We start from the raw sequence: 18,932 nt of genomic DNA on the forward strand, positions 1-18,932 counted from the left end.
TTGCTGTTCGGGAACCCTATTTGAAAATTACTCCCATGAGCCTCCTACCTCTCTTCCCACCTGGACTGCCAGCTTCTAATTCCTGCTCGTGCACATGATGTGCCAAATCAAAGAGTGAACTCCGTGAACGAACGTTTCCGAGGAGCTGCCTCAAGGAGAAGTAAAGCCAGGCGGTTTCCCTTCCAATGGAGCCCAGAGCAGGAAGAGCCCTCATTCTGCGGGCAGCCTGCCTTGAGTAAGGGGACTCGACCCCAACCCCCAAGAGACCTGAGAAAGGTCTCCCAAAGTAGAGGGCTGCGGCAGGAAGACCAGAGTCAACAAAGCGAGAACTGAAGGGCAAGGTCTCCATAGAACTCTTCGGTAAAGCAGGAGGGGGCTGAGGGGGTGGAGAGGGGGCAGTCTGGAAGGATCCCAGGACGGTTGAGAGGAAAGGGGACAGTAGGCGGCGGGAAGGAGGGTATGGTCAAACTGGTGGGGCAGAGGGCCCTGCGGGAAGGAGGAGGGGAAAGGGGAGTGCGGGCTCCACGACTGTAGAGCCCCGAGTCCCCCCGGAAGCTGGGCTGGAGCCCGCCTCGGGGCCTGGGCGGGGCAGGTGGGGCCAGGGGCCGGGTCGGCCGGGGGCGGGGTCCACCGCACATGCGCACCGCAGCCACCGCGCGCAGTAAGGAGTGGCACTTTTTAAAAGTGCAGCCCGGAGGCCAGCCCGCAGCCGCCGAAGCTTCGGTGTCAAGTCTGGTCCTCTTGTCCCGGCCGCGCGCCCTCCCAGTTCCACACCAGTCCGGCCCAGGCCAGTCTAGCCCGCACCATGCCGGTCAAAGGAGGCACCAAATGCATCAAATACCTGCTCTTCGGATTTAACTTCATCTTCTGGGTGAGTGAGCGCGACCGTCGCGCGCTCCTCTTCGGAGCCACCTGTTCGTCCCGGGGACCCTATCTGCGGTCGGGGCTGCCAGTAACTGGCACTGCCCGCGCTCGTGGACTCCGGGCGGGAGGAGACGAGGCTCCGCGGCCGCCAGCTGGCTCCTCGACCGGGTCCGGGGACGAGCGGGGCGGGCACGATCGTAGGGGGCTCCTCCGAAGCCGAGCTGGCAGCGGGACGCGGGGGTCCCTAGGGAGCTGGGGCGTGGAGTCCGGCCCTGGCCCTCTTTTTCGCCGAGGGTTTGGGGTAGGGATCGTGTCTGCTCCCCCCCCCCCCCGCCCCTCCGAGTGTAGGAGGGGAAGGCGGCAAGGAGAAACGGAGCACCCCACTTCTGAGAACTTAAGTCCCTGGCCAAGGAGGACTGTGGCGGGCAGTACAGTTCGTGATCTGGGTGGGGTCTCACAAGTGGCCGGGGCCGCCAGGAGGGGGGAATGCCGGCGCTCTGAGGACTTCAGTGGGGTGCGGAGAGCTCAGGCCAGCGCTGTTGACACTTTTACACTGGAAAGGGAGAGGGAGGGAGGACTGGGACCCCGTCCCTGAGTGAGAGGGGAGGGAGACCCCCTCCACCCTCGAGGAGGTCCCTGCAGGCTTGATTCTGAGCCACCGTGAGAAAGTCGAAACTACCTGAAAGACGAGCTTGTCTTGATTTTTTTTTTTTTTCCAAAGGCGATAAGTATCTGAACTGGAGAGAACTCTGGGAGAGTTGGGGAGAGGTGGGGCAAATGCCTGTTGGCGCTTTTAGTCCTGTTTCTCCATTTCCGGGGGAAGATCAGGTGCCATCCGCCCACTGCCAGCCCAGGTCCTCCCGCCTAGCCTACACCCCTATGCCAGTCCACCCAGTGGCTAGGCGGGGCCACGGAGAGTGGTTACCTGGACAGGACACCAGCCGGGAGCTGCCCGACTCCCACTGCTGGCCGCACTCAGCCTATCTGCAAATGGAAAGCCTGAGGCAGGCAGCAGAAAAGGGGATGTCCTCTCCACACCTTCTCTTGGGGGATTATGGGACCACCCAGAGACAGAAAGAAGCAAGGAGGAAGGAGTGTGGAAAGGCAGCCCCTGTACCACTAGAGAGATGGCTGTAGAAACAGGCATGCCACCAGAGCCTTGTAACAAAAAATATACTGTACTTATTCCCCGTGAGCCTTGGGGTAAACCTCTTGAGATTTTAATCCTCTCTCCAGAGCTGATGGTAAGAGACTGACCTGTTCTTGGCAAGAGTCACCATGCACAACACATGTTCTAGGAAGGATGGCACATAGAAGTGTCCCTGCCCAGCACTTGGTCTGTTTTAGGGAGACACCCCCCCCCCAGCAGTGGGTATTCCTTCCTCCTGGTGTTCCCACCAGCCCCCAGCAGCCATCCCGCTCACTCCCAGGCTTGGCTTCCTCCTCTCACCAACCTCTGGCACCAGAAAAGAATGTGAGAAGGCGGGCTAGCCCCGCCCCGCCCCACCACACCACACCCCACCCCACCCCACCCCTGTCCTTTAGGGAGTCTTCCTCTCCCCTCTCCAGCACAATCTCCCCTGCCAGGCTGTTGCTTAGTCCTCAGCTATCTGCCTAGGCTGCATCAGGGGTTCGGGGCCAGGAAGGAACTACAGACTGCGATGTGACCTTCATTACACACACCACACACACACACACACACACACACACACATACACCCATCCATCTGCCTAGTGGCACATGCAGGAGACTGATGGGAGGTATCTTCTCGGTCTCTTACTGTGTCCAGCTTACCACCCCACCCATATTCAGAGCTGCCCCTGCCTGGACCAGGTGCTGCCGGTCCACTATGTCATCTGAAACAGACATGACTGAATGTGGGAATGTTTGGGTCAAGAATTAGGAATGACTTTGGTGATCATCCAGTCCAGCCCTGGTATTCACAGTGAGGAAGCAGAGAATCAGAGGGGGTGATGGCCCAGGATCCCAGAGACCAAACCAATATCACAAGCCCTGGGTCCCTGACTTGAGCCCAGTCCTCTTCTGTCTCCGTCACGAGATCAACAAGGGGACCTGGTAATGGGCTATGTTTTCCTGAATTAACGATTGTTCAGTAGTCCTGTATTAAGGTTCCTGTAGAGATGATAGAATAAGGGAGTATCAGGGTGCACTTGTGCAGTGTTTTACAGTCTGCAAAGGCCTCTTCCAAGTCCCATGATATAAGCCAGAGCAGGAAGCATTATCCCCATGGTACCAAGGTGAGGAAACCTGTCCCCAGAGAGGTTAAGTGACTTATCCAGGGTCATGTGGCAGGGTAGCATCAGAAGTAAGTTTGAAGGCAGGTCTGGTTGGCTTGAAGTCTAGTCTACTTTCCATCCCAACCTGCTGCCAGGCCCAGCTGGGCAGAAACAAGTTCTCAGAAATACCTTGAAAGGGAACGGCTCAGATTGTTATGATGGCACCAGTTACCTTTCTCTCTTGAGACCAGGAATTTATAAACTTGGCATTTGGGATCTGATGTGGGCCTTCACAAGAGCTGTGAGGCCAGGAGGCACCAGCACCTCGTGAACAAAGGATGCTGGGAGGGGTGGCCTAGCAGGGACCCAGAGAGAAGAAGCCCAGCTCAGTGGCAGTGGGGTGATTAGGGTGGGGAGATGGTACACTCTGTGCCGGCCTCAGCCCCGTGGGACCCCAGGTAACAGCTGAGCCTGCCTTCCCCGAGTAGGGCCTCTGATGCTCACAGCCGGACCAGCAACCAATCTGTTCATCCAACACCCCCACACCCCTAACTTCTTGGCTCTCAGTTGTTTCTCTATTTTCCTCTAGACCGCCCTGCCTGGCCACCACCCCCACCCCCTAAACAGTGGAAATCTGGACAGGGACCTGGGTATTAGTCTAGCTCTGTCCTCACATCACTTTGACACCTTGGGGAGGTGGCTTTTGTGGTCCAGACTTCAGTTTGCTCATCTGTAAAACCAATGGCTTGAAAGAAATGGTCACCAAAGGCCCCTTCCACTCAGTCTGTGAGCCCAGCCCCAGTGCCTGCAGCAACAGCACTTTCCCACTCAACCCAAAACCCGGATCCGGAGATGGAAATGCACAGGGAAATGCACACTGGGTCTTTACCTCCGGGGCCCGATTCTTGGTCTCTTTCCTGTTAACCTCACATGTCCCTCTATCGCCCTGGGTGGGGTCCTTCTGTTTGGGGGTTCTCTGTTTTCCTGGCCCTCAGCCACCTGTGGTAGTCCTGCCCACGGGTCAGCGCACAGCTCTGGATTCAGTCCCACCCTTCCCTGTCACCAGACGGAGCTGGTGTCTACTGGGGGTTACGTGAGAGAATGTACGGGATGCCCTGGGCCTCGTAGCCTAGCCCCAGACATAGTAAGCTTCCAACCGAAGCCATTGTTACTCCGCAGTTGAGAAAGTAGATGGGGAGGGTGAGAGCACTTCCCCTGGAAGTGTGGAAATTGAAACCAGGGATGTAGGCAGGCATCCACACTCCACACATTCCCCCCCCTCCTTTCCTTCTCTTCCGGCATCACTGCCAGACTCGTGATCCACCCCACCTCCGTGATTCCCGCCTCAGGACACCCACTCCATTTCATGTGCAGCTCCACGTTTGACTGTGGGGCGGCCGCACTTCCGAAAATGCACAACACAGCAGAGAAACCCGAAGACCTCAGGCTTCTGGGTCTGGCCAGGGTACGGACCTAGCGGGGTCGGCAAGGGGCAAAAGCCCTTCCCACCCAACTTGCTGCTTCCCCCAGAAGCTGTTGGCCTTCAGTTTGGGCTGAGCAAGCAGCTGGGACTGCTGCCTAAAATGGCTCCCCACCTTTGGCACACAGACAGCGGGAGCTCTGGTAAAGCTGGCCGTGTTTGCACTGAGGCTGGCAGGTCTGGGGAGAGGTGAGGCGAGGCCAGGTGTCTGCCTGTGCTAAGGAAGAGAGGGCTTCTCCCCTGCCCGGAATCTTGATGGCTTGCCGTGCACTCTTCCCTGCAATGGTTGTCAACAACAAAGCTCTGACCCCTGATTTTGGGGGGAGGGGGATTCCTCTACACACACACACCCTACCCCTTTCCTTGGCACCCCTTTCCGTGGCACCATTCCAGACCTTACTCTTTTGTACTCAAAGGAAGAGTTTTGGGATTCGGAACCATTTTAATAAGCAGCCCCCCGGAGGGCCGTCCTTGCCAGGGCACCTAACTAACTCTGCTAAATGAGCCCTCTGTGGCTTCACACGTCACGAGTCCGCGTTCTCGCACCCTTTTGTATTAGATGGGAATCTTCCCTGTTAGACGCAGAGCTGGGTGTCCCGTGTTTGATTTGTGTGTTTGTTTTCCGGTTTGATTCAATTTTATAAGGAGGTGTGGCTTTCGGTCACACAGTTTGGAACTTAATAATACACCTTGAACTTGCAGAAGCACCTTTTCTTCTGAAGAACCCAAGCCTTGGCAGTTCTTTCCTGGGTGCCCCTGGCTGTGGGTAAGGGTAAGGGACCTGAGGTCATGGGTTATCGTGGCTTCTGTGGCTGTGGTCTCCTTGGTGGACAAGGAGTATTCTCAGTAGACCTGTGTCCAGTGGGGGAGAAGAGAGTGAAGTTTGAGGAGGTGCATGTTTATATTCTGCATTCCCCCCTCCCTGGGGGCGGCCGGGTCAGTGGGACTGCCTTTGGGCCCACCACAGGTCTGTTTGACCAAAGCCGTGCAGAAAGTCTTTCCGTCGCTTCCATGCGGGAGAGCAGTGACTGACTTGTTCCGGGGTTTTGAAACTCTGGGCAAGAGCCCGTTGGCCCCGTGTTCTCAACTACTCGGAAATGTCCTCTGCAACTGAGGGAATTCAGGAGACCAGAAGGGCTAATCTTAACAATACTTTTTTTTCTTTTTTTACGGTTTTATGTTTTTGAAGTCTGACTGCAGATCACTTGCCTGTTTCATTCTGTGGAAAAAGTAATGCTGGTCCAGGGACATTTTCATTTTCCATCAAGTGATGGCATGCAGCTGTGGAAAGCAGCATCCTGTCTCCAGATGAGATAATTTTATAGTAATTACATCCATCCTCTAATTCCAGCTCCCCCCCCTTGCCCCCAACCACCACCACCACCCCGAAAAAGTACTTCGTTCTGAATCGTTTTTAAGTACTGTGTGCCATTGTCCTAGACTCATGGACTTTAACCTTTTTAGGGAATTCCACAAAATCAGTGAGACCTTCCTCCAGAAAAATGCTTTGCCTCTTGGGGGGGGGGGGGCTTTTTTCTGGAGGCCAGTGAACACCTCATATTGGTTTTTCTCTTTTGGTTTCCAAGCAGCCTCTTCTCTGTTCTGAGTCCCCTGTTTCAGCCATGAGCAGGGGGTTGCCTCGCCACTACCCAGGGACTGTGGGGGGGGGGGGGGGATACGGGGTGATCTGAGAAAGGCTAACTTCCCCAATGATCCAGAGAAGCCTAGGCTGGAGAGCTCGCCTCCCCACCCATACTTGCTCTGACTCTCAGCTTAATCATTGCCCAAGGAGTGGCTTTGACTCTCGATTAATTTAATGAGTATTCTGTATTTCTAGTCCACATGAAGAATCCAACTTTATTAGCTTCTAGCCAAGTTTTGCTTCTTGAGTTAGGTTTTCCCATAGTTTGGGTGATTTGTGTTTGTTTAGGAAGAACTGAGTTCTGTCTTTCCCTCCGCCTCCTTCTCACCAAGTGGAGACTAGTATCAGCCAACCTTCCCCTTGCTTGCCCTTGAGGACTTTGAAAAGGGAGGAGTGTTCCCCTGGGGGAGGGGGTTGTCTGGGGATTTGGACTCCTGAGGAGATGATACTCAGTTTGGTTGAATAGCGGGGACGGTGAAGTCCTCTGATGGAGAGGGGCCTGGATTCATTTGATTCTAGCAAAGATCCCTGGGTGGAGAAGTGTGGGGAATATTGACTTGGAGAAAAATCAGAAATGGGTTTTTAAAGGTCCTTCTTGTTCAGTCCTCTTGTTAGGTATTGTGCAGGGATGCTGAAACAGTGACTCTTGCTGGCTCTGCTAGGAAAGCCACCCTTCAAAGCTTAATCCTGTTACTGTTATGTTCAATGTACATTCCAGGTTCCAGCGAACACCTCTCAGGCCGGGCAGGCCAATGACCCGTGACTTCTACCAAGCCCTCACCTCCAAATTGCTCAGGACGCAGCCCTTGGCTTCTGTTTCCAGTATGAGCTGCATGTCAGTGTCCAAGTGTAAAAACAACACAACACATGGATCATAGCAGAAATCCTTGACTGGGGCTTAAATATACAATAAAGTAAATCAGACAGTTTTACTGAATTCAAAACAGGTTTCTATAGCATTCTAGTTTTATCTTTAAACCTATATTGATTGAATCAATAGCATGATAAATGATAAACTGATTTACTAAAATTTTATATAGAAAGATCAGCAAAGGGACACCTGGGTGGCTTAGTCAGTGAAGCGTCTGCCTTTGGCTCAGGTCGTGATCTGAGGGTCCTGGGACCGAGTCCCTTGAGTCCCTTATCTGGCTCCTTGCTCAGTGGGGAGCCTGCCTCTCCTTGTGCCTGTTCCCCCTGCTTGTGTGCTGTCTCTCTCTCTGTGACAAATAAGTAAATAAAATCTTTAAAAAAAAAAAAAAAGATCAGCAAAATCATACTTACGAACTCATTGCTTTGCAAGTCAGTAGAAGTTTGGTGTTTATAAAAGATAGTTTGCTATAGACTGGAATGTTTATATTCCCCCAAAATTCATATGCTAAATCCTAAAACCCAGGGTGATGGTATTTGGAGGTGGGGCCTTTGGGGCGATTAGGTCAGGAGGATGGCGCTCTCGTGGATGGGATCAGTGCCCTTAAAAAAGAAGAGGCCCCAGAGAGCGCCCTCCTCCCTTCCACCATATGAGATTATGGCAAGAAGACAGCCCTCTGTGAACCGGGAAGCAGTTCCTCACCAGACGCCAAGTCTGTTGGTACTTCGATCTCAGACTTGCCAGCCTCCAGAACCGTGAGAAATAATTTTTGTTGTTAAGCCACCCGATCAATGGTCGTTGGGTATAGCAGCCCAGACGGACTAAGACATAATTGTTTACATGTTCAGATCAGCGGCACCCCTTCCCGTCTAGGTGAGCAGTTCGGTGTGCCATTTTTCATACCCAGCTCACATTGGTGCCCCCCTCTAGTGGGCGGCAGGCCTCCTCAACCCCGCAGAAGCCCCGCTCCAATCCAGAGACAAGAAACCCTTCCCACTAAGACTCTCCGTCCTGCTCACCCCAATGCGGTGTGAATGCTTCACGTTGCTTCTCATGATACGGGGCTGTGGATTTAAATCCGTTACTGTTATGCTCAGGCTTTCTACAGCTTCCCTTCTGCCAGCCTGAGAACATCTTCTCATCCTCTACTTTCTCCCACTCCCACCATATTATTGTAGCTCTGACTCCTTAAGATAGATAACCCTAAAGAGGCCCAGAAAGTTTATTTCAAATAGAAATTAGCTTCTCTCCCAGTGCTGGGGAGGGCCCATTAGTATGAGAAGCTGCCATTATCCTCCTCCTGTGGCAGGTGCCTCCCAGGATCCCATAGCCAGGACTGTAACACAGGCCTGTGGTCATGCCCGCTCATGCCCTTTGGTGGCAGGATGGTGCTGTTCAGAAAGGGCAGAGGTTCTGGGCCTCCCCTTGGGGCCATTCCTATAGGGGACACAAGGACGGTGGCCAGAGGGCAGCTGTAACTATGTCTGCACTGCAAGGCTTGCAGCAGTAGCAAAGCTGGGAAGAGAAGAAAACATGCCAAGTTACTCTGGGGAATCTATTTCCCAGCGCAGTGCTGTGTCCACGCTGACTTTCTGGCCAGTGCAGCAAGGGCGTGGGTGAAGTTCTCAGGCCAGAGGCCAGCAGGAAGAAGTGCGTTCTCTCTCTCTTTCTCTGTCTCTGGACTCTGTCCATCAGGCAGCTGGCCTCAGAGAGAGGCCAGGGTCAGGTGGTGCCTCCAGGCCAGGTGGCCGATGCAGGTGCCTTCCCGTCCTGAGAAGGTAGGGCCCTCTGCTATTTCAGGTGGGCTCCCCTGGGACCCTTTAAGGATAGACTCTTGAAATAGGATCAGCTATGGCTGGAAGGGAGACAGGACGAAAGTGAAAAATTCTGGCTCTGAAATTAACGACACTGATCAAGAAGACAGTTCCGCAGAACGATTGAGAATCTGGGCTTTGCAGTCAGACTGTCCGGGGTTCAAGTTCTCGCTCAGCCACTTATTTGCTCTGTGATCTCACAGGAGCTGCTTCTGTGCCCAAGTCTTCTCAGCTAAAAAATGAAAGTAAATAGTACCTACTTGGTGGGTCTGTTGTGAAAATTAAGGAGTACAGGTGAAGAGCCGCAGGCGGGGTGTGGGACCTGGCAAGTGTTACGGTGCTAGCTGGCCAGGAACATACAGTTGACCCCTGAACAGTGCGGGGGTTAGGGGCACCAACCCCCGTGCAGTCAAAAATCTCTTTAGAACTTTTGCCTTCGCCAGAACTTAAATACTAATAGCCTACCGTTGACCAGAAGCCTTACGGATAATGTAGTCAATTAACACGCACTCTGTATGTCTTATGTATTATATGCTGCATTCTTACAATAAAGTAATCAAGAGAAATGAAAATGTTATTAAGAAAATTAAGGAAGAGAAAACACATTTACAGTCCTGTACTATGTTTATCCCCAAAATCTGCATATAAGCTGAAACCCATGTTGTGCAAATGGCAGCTATAATTAAGAGACCCGAAATGAAGGCCGAGATCATGGCAAAGGGAGGGGATAGATGATAGGTTGGACGCAGCAGTTGGAGACCTCGGCTCTTGCGCTTCCCCTGGCTTTGTGCTCAGAACGGCCCATGCTGGGGAAGGAGGGCCATTTAAGTGAGCGGTGCTGGGTGTGCCTGTTGCCAGCTACTGCCAGTCCACACACCACATGGCATGGCTTCAAAGGTGTAAGCAAAGGGGCATCTCCCACCACTCAGGGTCATGCAGGCAAGTGGTAACCGGTCCCACAGATGGAACGAAAGCTAGCTGGTCCACATGGCTAAAGTGTGTAAACAAGAGTGGAGAGAGAGAGAGAGAGAGAGAGAGAGTGTGTGTGTGTGTGTGTGTGTGATCACCAGGCATCTTAGGCATACACAATGGAAAACAAATGTGTGGTATTCTGGAATTTAAAGCAAAACATCCCCAAAACAATCCCCCACATCAGATGATTCTGGTTAAGATCAGAATGCCTGCTTTCAGCAGAAAACAGATTTATGGACTGTCTGATGTGTGCTCCGTGTCTGGCGAGCAGGCAGTGGAAACTTGCAGTGAGGTTTCTTGTTTAGAAAAGGTTATCTTGGGCAGAGGCCCTCCTTTGGATTCTTCATCCCCAAACTACTTAATATTAACACACCATATTAGCTAAAACTTTTCTTCTCTCTTGGGCAGAATAGGGTTCTGGTTTTTAAAGGATGCTGACTTTGTCCTTGGAAGGGAGGATTTCTCAACTCTTGAACTTGTTCAGACCAGGTCGCTGCCAAATTACCAGAAAGGTGTGCCGAAAAAAAGCTTACAAGGCCCTTCATCCCCAGCCGCACCCCAGAGAGGGGACCTCGCTAGCTCCCTTCCACCAGGCATGAGCCAGGCAGTCAAGTAACTGACCTCTGCATGGCCCGTGCTGTGCCTGTGGCAGAGGGAGAGAGCGGATGGCTAACTTGCTCCATACCTGCTCTGTGACCTTGGGCAACTTTACCTCTCTGAGCCCTTTTCCTCATCTCCAACTGGGATGAGCCTAACTACTTCAAAGGGTATAAGGCAGTCCTCCCAGCCCTTTTAGATTCAGAAGAGGCAGCAGGGCCTTCTCGTAGAAGTCTAGCTCCCTTATATTCCTCTTCTCCCTGGGAAATCCCACTGTTGCTCGTATAGGGCATGTTCCCCTCTTAGCTGTGCACCAGCCTGAGGCCAGGCTGGAATACACCGTGGCCCCAAAGAGTCCCGCTTAGCAACCTGATGACACCCGTACGCTGTAGCTGTTGAGCCCCTCTGCCCAGGAGAACCCACCCCCCCCCCCCCGCCAAGGGCACAGAATCCCCAGAAAGTGAACCCCTGCAAGGGCAGCGGGGCAGCTAAGCAGGTGCTTAGGACGTCAGCAGTGCAGGTAAGCCCAAGGAATCTTGGGGAAACTAAGCACATTTTTTAACTCTTTTATATTTATTTTATAATTCTGATTTTTTTTTAATATTGAATTATATAGGTGGTGGGATAGGTGTCATTTTCTCAGTATCGAGGGCAGTAAATGGTCACAAGAGGCAGAAGTGTGCCTCCCCAGGGGCCTGGCTTCTCAAGGATGGTTGAGTTTGTTGTTGACCTCCCAGCGTGCCGTCAAGGAGCGGCACACGGTAGCAGGGCCCTTTACGACCCAGGGTGGTGGTTGGGGGTGGGAGGAGTTGACTTGTCAGAAATGCAGATTCCTGGGGGACGCAGCAAATCAGCCACTCTCCTTACGCCTCACTTTCCTTATTTGAGTCATGAAGGTAATAGTGCCAAAGTCTTAGGGCTGTTAGAAATGATGGCATATTTAACATAAAGGGTAGCGCGGGGCCTGGCTCAGAGCAAGAGCTCAGGTGTTGGAGCAGCTTTGGCTGTAGTTACTGTTACCACGGCCTCTCAGAACGTTTCAGAGGTTGAAGTTGTCCTAAACACATTCCTCTCTGTCGTCTTGCTTCAGTTCTGTAAAGCCACCTCACACAGGATTGTTCTGGGCTGAAACTTTATCACGTGGCTCCATCCCTTTCAGAAGGTGAATTCGAGAACTCGTCTTTCCATCTGTCCACAAAACGCCCATTTCAGAGATTTCCCCAGGGTGGGAAAGGTGGTTGAAGAGAGGGCCCTGTTTTGCACTTAGCTGGACGTGGCCCCAGCATCGGAGCCGTTTGGCAGAGCCCTCCCACCCCCACCTTGTGGAGTCTAACTGGGAGTTTAACAATAGCCATGGGAAGAAGAGATCTGCTCTGCCTCCAAACCAGGAAGGGTGGCCTTGGCACCTCTTCTGTTCACTTCTCATGCTTCCCAAAAAGAGGTAGATTCCTCTTATCTAGAACTTTCTTGATACCTTGAAGCCAGCTCCCAGAGCGTGGCAGGGCCAAAGTCACATGGCTTCTATGTGGACACCACAGGAAGGAAAAAGAAGGGAGAGCTGCCCCAGAGGGTGTATTTTCATCGCCCGGTGATGGTGGGCTTGACACCACCAACTCTCCCAACCTCAACAGAGGGGGAGGGGAAGAAGAAGGAGAGAACAAACCCCAAGAAGAAGTTAGCGGTCTGTGCTCCGTCCCTCTTGGCCTTCCCCTAGGCAGGGGCTGGTGCCCTCAGTCTAGATCACCTCACCACAGTAGGCAAGGTAAGGTGTAGGTCAGAGCATTTTGCCAAATTCAGCATGTCCAGAGGACCTTCTTGTCCCCCAAGAAAAGTTCTTAGGGGTTCCCTGTCTTCCCATTCACCAGCTGGGCAGGGAGGGAGCACAGTATCAGGAGGACGGGTACTTTGAGTCGTCTACGCGGGTCTGGTTCAGTGGGAATGCGGCCTCTTGCTGGCTGTGTGTCTTCCAGTGAGTTGTTACTTAACCTCTTGGAACCTGTTTCGTCTCTAAAATAAAGGTGACAAGAGGATTCAATGAGATGCTGTACGTCAGTCACTGCCTATACTGTGGGACACAGTAGAGAGTAACTGCTCCTATTACTATATTATTGATTTTCCTCTGTCTAGCCTCTGAAGGAGTTGCTCCTGACAGAAAAGGCTGCCAAAGTCAACTCAACCCTAACCAACGTGATTACCCATCAGCCTCTGCATGTATTCTTTTATTTTTTTTATTATTTTTTTATTTTTTTTAAAGATTTTATTTATTTATTTGACAGAGAGAGAGACAGCCAGCGAGAGAGGGAACACAAGCAGGGGGAGTGGGAGAGGAAGAAGCAGGCTCCTAGCGGAGGAGCCTGATGTAGGGCTCAATCCCATAACCCCGGGATCACGCCCTGAGCCGAAGGCAGACGCTTAACCGCTGTGCCACCCAGGCGCCCCTGCATGTATTCTTTAAAAAAAAAAAATTCCCCTAGAATTTAGGGTTAGCTGAGGAAAAGAATCCACTCATCCATAATGGCAGCCCAGCCTAGGGAGAACCCAGGTTGCAGAAATCAGGAGGAAGTTTTTGCCAAGGGTGCCGTGCTACGGAGGCTGTGGGAATCACTTTGGCTTCTTGGAGGAGAGGTCATGGGGCCAAGCCTGTGTGATGAATACTTCTTTGGAAGCCAAATGCAGGTTCTAACTTGACCCATATACTATGATTCCGCAGGCTCAGTGGGTTCAAGATGGAGTTGTCCAGCCATTATCTCTTTCATACCTCTTGCTTCCTTCCTGTTTACCTGTCCTGTATCCTCCCCCTTAACTGTCACCGTGCAGCAGTTCAAGGTGGCCCTGAGGCCCCGTCCCGTGGCTCTACAGTGCAAGGCAGGGCTGCTGAGCCACAGTGTCCGGATTGCAGTATAAATTGGAATGGCGAAATTCTGCCCCGTGTTGGGCTGAGCCGGGTGAGCGCTCATACCACCTGCCTACTGCCCACCCCCTCCATGGCTTCCTGCCCTTCAACACTGACGTTTAGAAAGCTCGTCTCTGGGTTGAGAACCCCCAGAGGAAGCTTCTCCATGTGGTCCCGATTGTTCGGCGTTTATTACATAAAGGCCTGGAGCGTTGGTTCTCAGACGTGAGGGAGCATCAGAATCATCTGGGGGGGGGGCTTGCTGGGCCCCACCCCACTCGTCTCTAATTCAGTAAGTCTAGGATGGGGACAGTGAATTTTCGTGTCTTAGTAAATTCCCAGGTGATGCTGCTTCTTCTGGTCTGGGGACCCTATGTCGCGACCTGCTGGCCTAGAAACCAGTTTCCCAGTGGCCCAGCTTCTGCCCTCAGTGGCTTGGTAAAAGCCCCAGAGCAGAAGTGGTCCAGAGGGCCGAGATGACCCCCAGGATGACCGTACTCACAGAGGGACGTAGTCTCCAGGACCGTCACCTCCGGCGTTTTTTCAGCTCATCTCTAATAAAACTAAAGTTAATAACAGGCCCTTGTTGATATCTTCAGATTCTGCCGGAAAGTCACATTTTGCTTGTGATCCTTAGTGAAAGCAAGTCAACGGCATTTTTTTCCTGCTCAGTCGGAGTTGGGTTTTTGGTGGTGTTTCTCTGCGCGGTGGGACTGGGTCCCAGAAGACTCCAGCCTCGGCCCCCTGGGTGCCTGTGCCCTTCCGAAGATGACAGCTTCAGCTTCGTCCGGAGGTGGGAGAGGAGTGTGCCAGCAGAGGTTCCGAAGAGGTGGTAGGGACTGGGTTCCTGTTTGTGCTTGTCGCCATGCCCGGCCCGGCCTCCTGACGAGTGAATCAGCCCATCCGAGGCTTGGCAGTCAGCGGTGAGCCGGGGTTGCCATGGAGATGGGTGAGGCCCAAGCCCACAGGTCTGGGTGGCCTGACTTGTTTTTAAATGTTGAAGCCTGTGTGAACATAGAGGCCCTTATCTCCACTTCTGAGGCTTTCTTAAAGCGTGACTGGTATTTTGGGGCCCAGAAAAGGCTGGTAGGGGAAACTCACATCCTTGGTATTCGGTCTGTTACTGATTTCCCGGGTGCCATGGGCAACTATGCCTACAGGTCTCCCAGGCTGGGTACCTTCAAAAAAAAAAAAAAAATAACCCGGGCTGGCACATATCTTTCTGAAGGAGGCAAGTAAGTAAAATCCCCTTCCTTTCTTTCCTGCTCCGTGAATACCTCCTTCCCATTCGAATGGTAGTTCGAATTACCATTCCTGTCTCATCCTCGCAGAGCTCCTGGGAGGTGTGTGCTGGTGTGGGGAAGGTATATTTATCCGTCGTCCCTCCACCGCAGGGCACTCGCACAGACCCACAGAAACCAGAACCCCAGTGTCCTAAATCGCCCCACTCCCTCCTGCCTGGCCGCAGCATCAGATCATAGAGGGACACAGCTGACAGCCATGGCCACCAGGTGCCGTGAATGTGTCTTGTGTCTCTCTCGAGGTTTATTGTTCTTTTTACTGGCGTTATTTTCGCTACAGAATCCGGCCGGCTGTGCCACGTGGTGGCCTTCAGAGGGTCGTCTATGCATCTCCTCATTGAATCCTCCCCTTCAAGCTAGGTTAAAGGCAAGACAGGCACCATGCGACCTTTTTTTCACATATGAGAACTCTGAGGTGTGAAGAAGCCAAGGAAAGTGCTTAGTGTCAAACAGCACCCAGGTGGCAGAGCAGAGTGAGACCCAGAGTCCACGGCTGGCCACGAATCTAGGGCTTCTCAGCAGAAGTATGCCAGAGGCTCCCCTGGCGGGGTGGGGGACTCTATGGACACCCGTATGGCATTCCCTCTGGGGAAAGCAGGAAAGCAAGTACCCCTATTTCCCCTACCCCTAGCCCCTTACTGCTGCCTGCCTCCAACGCCACCAAAGTGGGGCTGTGACTACCTAAAGTCTGAGGCCAGCCTCGGAGAAACCGCGTGTGGAGGAGGAGCCACTCTCCCTCCCCCTTCTGGGCTTTCTACGGCAGTTAGAGAGAGACATCATAATGAGTATTTTGTCCTTTAAAAAAAAAATGTATGACCAGTCAGAAGAAAAGAGGGGACCCGGAGGAAAGGGGGGCCTAGCCAAGACCTCCGTTTTGTTTACCATGAGATTTTTCTTTGAAGTGGGATTCATCCAAGGCAAACAGGGTTCTTTCCACCTGAGAGGGTGGGCTGTAGTGCTGCGCGTGTGCGTACACACACGCACACCACGCACACACACACGCACACACACACGGCTGCTCTTTTCCTTCTTGTCACATCTTTCTGCGGGCTTTCTTCAAGTGTTTCCGCCAGTGGGGCTGCCTGTCTGTAAATACCTCCTCCGCTTCTAACTAGAACCAGTTCTGCAAACTTGGCATAGGGTCCAGAGGAACCAGGTGCCCCTCAGTGGCATTAGACTCTGATTTGTTTCCAGTCCGCCTTCGGAATTAAAGACAGTTCCTCTAACTCCAGGTGTGTTTTAGCGTGAGGTCTCTGGGCCTGGCCCTCCAGCCAGGCTGGTGGGGTGACTCACTGGACTGCTCATCTCCACAAGGGTGGCTTTGGCGAGGTGTGCGTTCAGTGGTGGCGGAGGGCCTGAGCTGGCGCGCTCTGGTTCTCGTGTCCCCCAGAACCGGCATAAGCCCCAGGTGACGGGGTTACCTGTGCGCTCATCGAAGATCAGACTGTTGAACTGGACTTCTTTGTGGGGTGAGGACAGTGACTCATGGGCTTTCCACAGAGTCTCATTTTCAAAAGACTTTATACGGATTCGTCCCTGAATCTCACTGTGATATTCGTCACATGCCCTCGTGGGTCTTTGAAGTAATCCTCTCCTGTACGGGATAATTATTTGTTGATTGATTGATTGATAATTTATTCACTGTGTGTTCAAGGTGTGGATGGGACAGGGGACTAGAAGGCCTGAGAAACAGCCCTGCCCTGAAGGAGCTCGTGCTCCAGCGACACCCGAGCCCAGCACACCCACAAGAAGAAGGGCATGTGCGAGGGCTCTGGAGAGAACACGCACGAAGCTCACAGGCTTGCGTTTCCTTGGGAGGAGACTGAGGACTTCTTGGTGGGGAAGCAGCAGGCCTAGGTGGCCAGGACGGCCTTCGAGGAGGAAGGACTGGCATGAGCAGAGGCGAGAACGCAGGAGACTTATTTGGGAACCTGAGTGATTCCATCTAAGGGGCATCTAAGGTGGGCTCAGGGTTCAGTGGTGTCATGCTTCTGAGAGATCAGAAAACGTGAACCACAGATAACACCTTAAGACTTAAAACTGAGGGATGCCTGGGTAGCTCAGTTGGTTAAGTGTCTGCCCTCAGCTCAGGTCATGATCCCAGCGTGATGGGATCAAGCCCCGCATTGGGCTCCCTGCTTAACCAGGGGTCTGCTTCTCTTTCTCCCTCTGCCTGCCGATCCCCCTGCTTGTGCTTTCTCTCTCTCTGACAAATAAATAAATGTAATCTTTAAAAAAATTATTATTTTTTTAAAAACCAAAAAACTTAAAACTGAGCGACTGACCTAAGCCACGTGAGCCTTTCAGAGAAATGGCTACTGTCCCACATGGAGGGCGGGAGGCAGGCTGGGTGTGTTATACAGTGACTACTTTCTGGGGTCCTGGGGGCAGATAAGCCACCAGCCTAGGTGTCAGAGCACCGAGCAACCAGAAGGGAGCAGTGACCCTGGAGGAAGAGAGGGTTTGCTTCTGTTTGGAATTTTAGGATAGAGAGACCTAGAAGCTTTGAAAGAAAAAACCCAGCTTAGCTTTAGAACTGTTTCAGATCTGCAGAAAGGTTACAAAAAGAGTATAGAGAGCCCCCTACACCCGCATCAGTTTCCCTATGGTTAACACCTCTGTTACCACATTGCATGTGTCACAACAAAGGAAAAACCAACTGGTACATTACTATTGACTAAACCACGCTCCTTCAGATCTCACTTGTTTCACCAGTAAGACCCTCTCTCTGTGCCAGTATCCCATCCACGATACCACGTGACAGTTACGTCTTCTTCATCTCTGATCTGTGACACTTTCGGTCTTCCTTGGTTTCTCGGAGATGACCGTAGTACTTCTGAGAAGCGCTGGCCAAGTATTTTGTAGAATGTCCTCAATTTAGGTTTTTCTCCTGGCTGTCTTCTAAAAAAAAAAAATGAACATGCATGAAGAATTCAAGCATTTCCAACAAAACAATGGGGAAAAGCTCTCCTTTTTGTTTGTGCGCTGTCAGATAGACGGGACCATTTTGGGGCCTGAAGGCAAAGAAGCTTTTCTCGGCAAAACCAAATGTTTCGCTTTGGCTTCCTTTGGGAACGAGGTAACCAGGTAGACCTGGCAGTGCCTCGGGCTGGGAGTCAAGGCTGTGGACTTTTCACTTCCATCCCCACTACACAGTTGGTGATCGTGGACTGATTGCTGTCCTTTTCAGGGGGGCCCTGTGAGCAGGAATTGGCTCACTGTGCGTCTAAATCCAACCTGCTCAGATCCTGCATTGTTGCGAAAGCAAGATGGCAGCCGTGGTAAAGGTGTGGCCAGCGTTCCTGCCACAGGTCAGCTTATTTACCCTGACGGAAACCAGCAACTTCTTGGTTTCCCACACCCATTTTCTTATTTTAAGGAGTCCCTTCATAATTCATTCCATGCCCTTTTTTCAAAGTTAAAGCTCTCTCTGGTTCTTGCCATTTGTTTTCTCCTAGTATTCCAAGTAGCTAGGGGTGAGAGCCAGGTGGGGGGCTGGGGCACCCTCCAGCACCACACCAAAAAGTGAATTCTTCTAGAAAGTACTCCAGACCCCGGTAGATAGTGCCACCTGCACAACCGGAGCCATTATTAGGTGATGCCAATTATGTGTGGCCCTGTGACCCCAAGCCATCCATCATGACCCAGCCAACTGAAGTAATTTCTCCAGTAGCATTCCATAAAATAGGGCAGCTAATGGCTTACATATCTTCCCCTCAGGCCAGTTAACTCAGTAATTCAATCCAAAAAGACCCTAAGACTCACTCCTCTGATTTCTGTGAACCGTGGGCTCCCAGTCCTGCCGCTGACCCTCCCTTCCACCTGGTTTTCTTGAACCTTCCTCCTCTTCCTCTCTTTTGGTGAGTTTATAGTGCTGTCCATGGAATCATTCCCAAAGAGAAATAATTGAGCATAATGGAGAAATAATTGCATGTAATTGAGAAAGCATAGAGCAGAAAGGACAGTAAAGGACACGGGCCTCTCTTCGGTCCCAGGAATTGTCAGCAATAGCCCCAGCAAGATGAGGGCAAGAGGGAGAACTGAGGACAAGGTTTGTGGCCAAGCGCTGACCGAAACTGAGACCTCCCTCTAGTGCACAGGAAGCCCCTGCCTACAGAGTTCTCAGGTTACCACGGTCATGTCCACAGGGAGGCCAGCAGCCTCAGTCTCCCACTGTCCAGGGCTCTCACTGGGCCTCCATATGTTGGGCGGAGATGAGAAAGTATTGCCTTCTTTCTTTTCACTCTCCAGGACCCCAGGAGAG

General features: G+C 52.3%; 1 protein-coding gene across 1 annotated transcript in view; it reads left to right on the forward strand.

The window, feature by feature from the left end:
• The first annotated feature begins 658 nt into the window (after positions 1-658).
• Positions 659-18,932, forward strand: part of CD9 (CD9 molecule) — a 31,543-nt gene continuing 13,269 nt past the window's right edge. Inside the window, exon 1 of the mRNA XM_045781191.2 lies at positions 659-871. Within this exon, the coding sequence (XP_045637147.1) occupies positions 806-871 (66 nt within the window). The 5' untranslated portion in view covers positions 659-805. The remainder of the gene's footprint in view (positions 872-18,932) is intronic.

Source organism: Ursus americanus, chromosome 25, assembly GCF_024610735.1.
Source record: "Ursus americanus isolate L20-20 chromosome 25, mUrsAme1.1.p, whole genome shotgun sequence".
NCBI classification, from domain to species: Eukaryota; Metazoa; Chordata; class Mammalia; order Carnivora; family Ursidae; genus Ursus; species Ursus americanus.